Source organism: Diplotaxodon limnothrissa, linkage group LG7 (assembly GCF_057381915.1).
Source record: "Diplotaxodon limnothrissa isolate DT_005_m linkage group LG7, D_limnothrissa_male_GT1.1, whole genome shotgun sequence".
NCBI classification, from domain to species: Eukaryota; Metazoa; Chordata; class Actinopteri; order Cichliformes; family Cichlidae; genus Diplotaxodon; species Diplotaxodon limnothrissa.
The window spans coordinates 29,811,550-29,820,621 of NC_140602.1; the positions used below are offsets into that span (position 1 = coordinate 29,811,550).

At 44.4% G+C, this 9,072-nt stretch overlaps 1 protein-coding gene across 1 annotated transcript; it reads right to left on the bottom strand.

Moving 5' to 3' along the window:
* Nucleotides 1–5,913: 5,913 nt before the first annotated feature.
* Nucleotides 5,914–7,752, bottom strand: LOC146628491 (uncharacterized). Its single transcript, XM_085359566.1, has one exon. It carries the CDS (start codon nt 7,641–7,643, stop codon nt 6,438–6,440), a length of 1,206 nt encoding a protein of 401 aa, XP_085215692.1. The 5' UTR covers nt 7,644–7,752; the 3' UTR covers nt 5,914–6,437.
* Nucleotides 7,753–9,072: the final 1,320 nt, after the last annotated feature.

Sequence of the window (9,072 nt, forward strand, 5' to 3'; positions counted from 1 at the left end):
AAAACGTAGGTATTTTTGCTGGCTTTCAGAAAATGTCACCATCATTGTTGTGGGATTTATAGAATTTTGGCAAATCTCCTCAGACTAACACAAGGTCAGAAAACTCTCCATATAAAGTGAATGGAGAGCTTGTTCAAAATCATCGCTACATTTCTGTAATGAGAGGCATATTCGAATCGTCATATCTCCTTAACGAAGCAAAGTTAAGACATGAGGCTTGTCCCCGTATATCTTCAGACACTCCTGACGCTCACAATTCAAGAATTTCTTTCTCACCTATTACCGTTCTGAAATGAGTTGGACTTGTTTGAGGGTAGGAAATTTGTCCTTCGCTCAGATTTCTTCAGATTTCAAACTGTGGAAATGAACCACTTTTTTCTCTCGTCATAACTTTTTGTTGGATTTCCACAGAGACCTGAAAATTTCTATGACTGTTCACCAAAGCCTGCTGTCTCTTACGGTGAAAGAATGATATCGATACTCCAAATAGATTTAGAGTTAGAAAGCGTTGTTTGAGGGCAAGTCAAGGCAGTTTTTGCTTCGCTCTGCTCAGTTATGGTGCATTAGAAGTCTAATATCTTTAATAATTCATATTTTAATGATAAATTGTTAACACTGGAAGATTCCCCCATCTCTTCTGAACAAAACGGTGTAAGAATGACCGCTCTAGCCCCTACGGTTAGGAAATTATGGTCATTTGTTTGAGGGGAGTCGTCACTATGAGAAATAGGCTGCAATAATCCTGTGCCTCTCTGTCCTGCGTGTGTAAAAAGATGCACCTGTTTTGGCGGGAAAACGTAAACAGCCACTCTGATTGGTGGATTTAAATTCGGCAGCTCTCTCCCTCTGTGTCTGTCTGTGTGTGTGTGTGTGTGTGTGTTTAGTGGGAGAGAGAGGACCCTGCCCTTATTTGGCAGCATGTCATTGTAGGATTTAAATTGAATATAGTTAGACTGGTTGACTGGATTAGAGCCTGTGTTTGTGTGTCCCTCTGTGCATTTGTGTTCCAATATGCCTCCATATTTGTAATTTTGTAAGTTATTACTATTCTGCTAAATATAGTATTTCTGCTTTTTATAGGATTTGTGCCTAATATAGTATTTCTGCTTTTTATAGGATTTGTGCCTAATATAGTATTTCTGCTTTTTATAGGATTTGTGCTTAATATAGTATTTCTACTAAATTATAGTATTTCTGCTTTTTATAGTATTTGTGCTAAAACATAGTATTTCTACTAAATGTAGTATTTCTGCTTTTTATACTATTTGTGCTAAATTATAATATTTCTGCTTTTTATACTATTTGTGCTAAATTATAATATTTCTGCTATTTTATAAGATTTGTGCCTAATATAGTATTTCTGCTAAATTACAATATTTCTGCTTTTTATACTATTTGTGCTAAAACATAGTATTTCTACTAAATGTAGTATTTATGCTTAATCATACTATTTCTGCTTTTTATGGGATTTGTGCCTAATATAGTATTTCTGCTTTTTATAGGATTTTTGCTCAAACATAGTAGTTCTACTAAATGTAGTGTTTATGCTTAATCATCCTATTTCTGCTTTTTATAGGATTTGTGCTTAATATAGTATTTCTGCTAAATTATAGTATTTCTGCTTTTTATAGTATTTGTGCTAAAACATAGTATTTCTACTAAATGTAGTATTTATGCTTAATCATAGTATTTCTATATATTTCTGCCAGGTCCCCAGGCAGCCAATCCTCTGTGAGGACTTAGACATTCAAATTTTCAAATCAGGGCCTGCACGGTTTCCCAGCCAATCATATATGTGTCCTGAGGCATTCAAATTTGCATATTGGGGCCTTCATGGCTTCTAAGCCAGCCAATCATATCTGAGGGCTGAGGAATTCAAATCCACAAATCAGGGCCTGCACGGCTTCCCAGGCAGCCAATCATATATGTGGCCTCAGGCATTCAAATTTGCATATTGGGGGAATTCGTGGCTTCTAAGTCAACAAGTCATCCATGTCGTATATCTCTAAAAATTCACATTTTAATGATAAATTGTTAACACTGGAAGATTCCCCCATCTCTTCTGAACAAAACGGTGTAAGAATGACCGCTCTAGCCCCTACGGTTTAGAAATTATGGTCATTTGTTTGAGGGGAGTCCTCACTATGAGAAATAGGCTGCAATAATCCTGTGCCTCTTGTAACGTGCGGTGGAGATGAAGCCAGCCGCGGAGGTGTGCAGGTGGATAGCGAATGAGCAACAGCTTCTGACTTTCCAAAAAGTACTCATTTATTTACAATATCAAAAATAAGTGCTACCTCTACCACACATTACTGAAGAGCACACTAGTCCGCGTACACACGGGAGCATCCATTACAGGAGGAGTGCGAAGAAGAACAAAAAGGGGGTGACACCAGTCGTGAGACAGGAGGCGCCGCCATGTGGTGATACACTGCATTACGATAGCAACTGTTACATAGTCCCCCCTGGTGAGAAAAAGGCTGTCCTCAGCCGTACACAGCTGAAAAAACACACACCACACCTAACAGTACCCTATACATAGAGGTTACAGCTAAGATTGGTGCACACACACAGGGCAAAAGACCATTTAAAAATGAAATTGGTGAAAATAAGACGAATATGTACAGTGGAAAATCAGTCTTCTTAGTTTTTTCACTTTTTCCTTTTTTTTGTTTTTAAAGTAAATGCCAAGAATGAACCTTAACGCACTAAAGAGCCATAAAACTGGATTAAGTAGAGCAAACAGAAACATCTACATATCATGACTCAAAGTAGCAATGCAACAAGACAGCATCAAACAGGTTTAACCAGAACATTTCACTTCAGATCAAGCCTGGTTGTGTGAAAATCATTAGTCCATCTTTTGTTGCTCCAGCCAGACGTAACTCTGGGGCAACGTCTGGGCCTGAGATTGTAATGTCCACCAGCAGCTGGGTGCTGGACAGATCTGGGTGAAACACTCTCTGGAACAGCGCCCACACCAGAAGAAGAGTCAATGTCCGGTAAATCAAAGGGGAATGGCTCAGAGCCAATGTCAGTGTCTGCAGGGGGGCCAGGGTGGGCCTGAGAGTCAGAGTTCAGACCCTCTGCGGTCTCTCTCTCGGCAGGCAATGAAACAGAATGTTCTTCGGAAGTGAGAGAGTCCCAGGTATGGAACGGTTGCATGTTCACAACATGATAAACACCTGCATCCACACCGGAGTCCACCCAAGTGAGCCTGTAATTAACATCACTGAGTCTCTGAGATACACACAATGGTCCCTGAAACAGTGGTGCAAGTTTAGCAGTAAAGTTAGACTGAGCATCTGACCTGGGGTGTGTCTTAACTCTCACAAGGTCACCAACACGAAACGAGGCATGTCGATGTCTCAAGTCATAGTAATGTTTTTGTCTGTCATGGCTATAGTCCAAAGCTGCTTTGGCGTGGTCGTGAGCTTCCTGCAGGGAGGCTCTCAGAGTCTCAGGGTAAGGCACACCCGGTTCATCAACACCTGCTGTAGAAGGCTGAGTGATAAGGTCAAGCGGGGTGTCTAACTCACGACCATAAAGCATCATGGCAGGAGTCAAACCTGTACTGTCATGAGGGGCGGTGCGCAGAGCAAAGCAAATCTGAGGGAGAAACTTGTCCCATGATGTGTGCTTATCACCTACATAAGCGCGGATTGCAGTTTTCAGAGTCCGGTTGACGCGTTCAGTAGCATTTGTCTGAGGGTGATATGCCGTAGTGAGTCTGTGCACCGAGCCTAATGCAGAAACAACATGTTCAAAAAGCTCACTCACAAAAGGAGACCCTCTGTCAGAAATCAGGTAAGTGGGTGTACCATGTCTAGCAAAAATGTCAGTGACGAATTTACCAGCTGCTACCTGAGATGTAGCTTCTTTGACAGCACTGGCTTCAACCCATTTAGTCAAATAGTCAACAAACACGATCAAATAAGCATTACCAGTGGGGGTGCGGGGAAGTGGCCCAACAAAATCCACACCCACATACTCCCAGGGTTTCTGGGGGACAATGGGAACCATAAGACCGGCTGCTTTTTTTTGACTTGGCTTGGTGAGTTGGCACACTGAGCATGAAATCACATAGTGTTTCACATCAGCTGCCATTTTGGGCCAGAAAAACCTAAAACGCAGTCTAGCCAATGTCTTAGAAACACCCAAGTGACCTGCTGTGGGGTGGTCATGGTAATAGTCCAGCAAGGTGCCTCTAATGGAAGTAGGGGCAAACAGTTTCAGCTCTTTCAAAGGGTGCAAAGCACATGTGGACTTGGGTTCTCTGTGATACAAAAGAGAGTCATACACAACATACTGTAACAAGGTGGCATTGTCCGAGCTGTTCAGAGAGTCTGCTTCAATGTCTCTGAGGAGTGGACCTGTGACATGATCGTCTAACTGCAGCTGTCTCAATTGTGAACGGTCAGCCAGAATGACGGGGGGCAGAGTACGAATGTCCAGGCTGCCCATAACAGCATGATCTGGTAAAAGATCAGTCGGCCTGTCACAGGTCAGAGGCAAAGGGTTGCGTGACAGTGCGTCGGGAACTTTGTTCTGTGCACCAGGTTTGTGCACTATTGTGAAATCAAAGTCCTGCAAACGAAGTGACCAGCGGGCGAGTCGGCCCGTTGGGTTTTGACGAGACATGAGCCACCTGAGACTGTTGTGGTCAGTGAAGATAGTAACATGAACACCTTCAACATACGGGCGGAAGTGTTCCAGAGCCCATATCACAGCGAGGCACTCCTTCTCTGAAGTGCAGTAGGGGAGTTCAGCTTTGTGAAGGGAGCGACTAGCAAAAGCCACAACGTACTCACGACCCTTGTCATCCTTTTGCATCAACACTGCCCCAAGACCAATGTCACATGCATCGGCGTGAATGGAAAAGGGACGGTTGAAGTCTGGAAATGACAGGATCGGGGCTGATGTGACATGATCCTTCAAAGTGTCCATGGCCCTTCGACAGCTGTCGTCCCAGTGGAAAGCATTGTCCTTTCTGGTGATGGTGTGAAGAGGTTCGGCATGGCGGGCATAATTCTGAATGAAGCGTCGATAATAGCCAGTCAAGCCAAGGAACTGACGGACGTGTTTCACTGAGGTTGGGGTATCAAACTCCTTAACCGCCTTTACTTTGTCTGGATCGGGCTTAACACCTGATGATGTGATGCGGTACCCGAGAAAGGTGAATTCATCGAGGCAGAATTGGCACTTTTTGAGCTTCAATGACAAGCCAGCAGCCTGGAGTCTGCCCAGCACCTCCTCAAGATCCACTAAGTGCTGTTCAAAGGTAGGTGAGGCGATAACAATGTCATCCAGGTAGACTGCGCACGTTTTGTAAATGAGGCCAGCAAGCACAGAGTTCATGAGTCTCTGAAAAGTTGCAGGTGCGTTGCAGAGCCCAAAGGGCAGCACCCGAAACTGGAAGAGACCGCAGTGAGAGATGAAGGCAGTTTTAGGCTTAGAGTCCTCTGCTACAGCAACCTGCCAATAGCCTCGCGCTAAGTCCAATGTCGAGACAAACTTTCCTCTTGCCAGAAAGTCCAAAGACTCATCTACACGAGGCAGGGGATAAGAGTCTTTTCGGGTAACTTGGTTGAGCCCTCGAAAGTCCACACAAAACCTTGGTTCCGTGGCCGCTCTATTTACAATGACTACAGGAGCTGCCCAAGGGCTTGTGGAAGGTTCAATGATGTTGTCCTTCAACATTTGTTGTACTTGTTCTTCAATCACACGTTTCTTAGCAGGTGACGTGCGATAGGGTGGGAGATTGACAGGTGTTGCATTGCCAGTCTCTATGGCGTGCTCAGTGAGAGCCGTTCGACCAAGTTGACCATCAAACAAGGAGCTAAACTTGCTGAGCAGATTGAGTAAAGCATCCTTGTTGTTCTCTGAGAGACTTGCTTCATACAGTTTGGCTGTTAAGTCTGAGCGAACCAAGTCCAAAGACATCAGTGTTCCAGGTGAATGTGAGTAATCATTTTGAAGGTCCTCTTCATCGTCTGCGAGTGGGCAGGGGATGTCCTCAATGTAGACGGTTCTAGTGGGAATGTGAATAGAAACAGAAGCTCTTGCCATAAAATCCATTCCCAGAATGAAAGGAGAGGACAAATCTGGTATTATTGCAAAACGCTGGTAAAAGTTCTTGTTCATGAATCCAATATTGAGCCAAATAACACCGTCAGGGATACAGGGAGCATTATTGGCAAGGTTAACTGCAGGACCATTCCACTCACTTGTGTTTCTAGGGTGAGAGTCATTTACTTGAATGAGATCTGTTCGTACAGCCGAGAGGGAAGCACCCGTGTCGAGGGTAGCATCCACAGATGAAGCATTGAAGTTCACTTTCGTTCTTAGTGGGGTATTCCAGTGGACTTGTGAAAAATTGTCTTCCAAGTGTCCAAGACTGTGTCCACCCTGTAGTGAATCGGGCGTGTGAGGCTCCGTTAGTAACTGGGGGAAGGTTGGCCTCTGTGAAATGTCCTCCCCCCCCTGTAGTTTCCCGACTGCCTGTATTGTGGCTGGGATGTGGTGCTGCTTAATTCCACCTTTTCATGGCCAGGGTCAGAGGGGCCAGGTGCCGGCAATGGCTGGACTGGGCCATGCCTAGCGGTGTTCGAGGCTCGTTGTGGCAAATGAGGTTGGGTGTTACAGTTTGGGCAGGTGCGTGTGGTGAACCCTGGCTGAGAGCATTTGAAGCAGTAAGGTTCAGGCTTATAGTTGTCTTTGCTACATAAAGCAGGCTGTGGTCTTTGTGGTCCAAGCACTGAGTGAAGCTCATGAGCACGTAGCAGCAGGTCCATTACAGAAGTGACATTAGCGCCATACAGGGCAACTCTGTATTTTTCAAGAGCATGTTTACTAATTAGGTCGATTCTGTCTTTTTCAGGTGGAGGACTCTTCAGTTTGTCAAACTCACTCAACATGTGGGCAACAAAGGTTGGGAGTGGTTCGTCCTGAGCCTGAACACGATCCAAAATTCCTCTCAGGATGCGTTCTTGGTTGTCGGAGGGCAGAAAAACTGTCTTAAACAGTTGACAGAATTGAGCCCATGATGTGATGTGGGAGCTCAATGCCTTGAACCATTTCCCGGGCTCTTTTGCAAGAAAGTGTGGCAGTTCGTTTAGCAATTGCCCATCGGTTAGGTTCAATGAGGCTTTGTATGTGCCAACTGCATTTAACCAGTCCTCAGGTTGCACTTTGCCGTCCCCAGCATACACAGGAGGCTCCAGTTTTGCGTGATGTAAAGCTGCCGCAATCACTCTGGAAGTGCTGCTGAGCTCAAGTGAGTGAGATGGGAGAAAAGGATTTGTAGGTTGAAATGGGTTGCTGGGCAGGAACGGATTGGTACTGTTGGTGGGTTCAGTTTTGTCTCTCGCAGGAACATGAGGTGTCGATGTGGCCATTGGGAAAACAGGAGACTGTGGGACTGCAGGAGGGGGAGAGCTCCCCATTGTGAGTTGGTCCCACTGCCTTAGTAAACTCTGCTGTATGTTCAGTGAGTCACGTAAACAATCACTAAGCTTATTCACCTCAGTTCTTAACTCCACCACTTGTTGGCTAAGGCTAGGAGTCACATTTTCAACTATCTGGCACATAGGTAACGAGGTAAGTTCCATGTCTGAGTCAGAGTCGTCTGGGCAGTGTGCCATTGTGATTTCAAAAAAATTAAGCCGCTCCAGGGCACAGTGTAGTTATTGATATAGTAGTAAAAGAGTCAGATCAGACTAGAAAGACAAAAATGCAAAGATTAATTTTAAATCGTTTCGTTATACTGAGCCGAAGACCAGCAACAACGGTTGTAGTCGGCCAAGTTCTCACTTACATGTGCTACAGTCAGTCTCAGCAGAGGGAAAGGGGAATGGAAAGCCAGCAGAAATGTTCATGTCCAGGCTCTCCACAGAAGAATTAATCCTTAGAAGACGAAACCAACAGCACGTCCAAATAACAAATCCACGGAGTCCATTCGCGTCGCGGAGTCAGCTTCTCTCTTTTTCTTTCTCCCAAGCAGAGCAGCGGCACACCGCGGTATCCAGAAATTAGTCGGGTCCCACCTGAGCTGAGGCTGCGGCCATGGCTGGAGAAAACGTCCGAGCGTCCGCAAAACTTGGGGGATTTCCGAGACAGTTCACGTGCTAGAAGAGAAGAATCCTCGGCGGGATGCAAAAATCGTCTGAAGTCCAAGGGGAAAAAGTTCGGGCGCCAGTTGTAACGTGCGGTGGAGATGAAGCCAGCCGCGGAGGTGTGCAGGTGGATAGCGAATGAGCAACAGCTTCTGACTTTCCAAAAAGTACTCATTTATTTACAATATCAAAAATAAGTGCTACCTCTACCACACATTACTGAAGAGCACACTAGTCCGCGTACACACGGGAGCATCCATTACAGGAGGAGTGCGAAGAAGAACAAAAAGGGGGTGACACCAGTCGTGAGACAGGAGGCGCCGCCATGTGGTGATACACTGCATTACGATAGCAACTGTTACACTCTCTCTGCTGCGTGTGTAAAAAGATGCACCTGTTTTGGCGGGAAAAAGTACACAGGCTCTCTGATTGGTGGATTCAAATTCAGCAGCTCCCAGGCTGACCTAGAAACTTACTTCTCTCTCCCTGTGCATTTTTTTGCTGATTTTTTCATTTAACAAGTATATTTGAGGGACCCTCAGCATGTTCAGCATTTTTTCAGCTGTCCATTTTGCTTTTCCAATTTTTCTGTTTAACTTATTACTATTGTGCTAAATCATACTTTTTCTTCTATTTTATAAGATTTGTGCTTAATATAGTATTTCTGCTTTTAATAGGATTTGTGCTTAATATAGTATTTCTGCTTTTTATAGAATTTGTGCTTAATATAGTATTTCTGCTTTTTATAGGATTTGTGCTTAATATAGTATTTCTGCTAAATTATAGTATTTCTGCTTTTTATAGTATTTGTGCTAAAACATAGTATTTCTACTAAATGTAGTATTTATGCTTAATCATAGTATTTCTATATATTTCTGCCAGGTCCCCAGGCAGCCAATCCTCTGTGAGGACTTAGACATTCAAATTTTCAAATCAGGGCCTGCACGGTTTCCCAGCC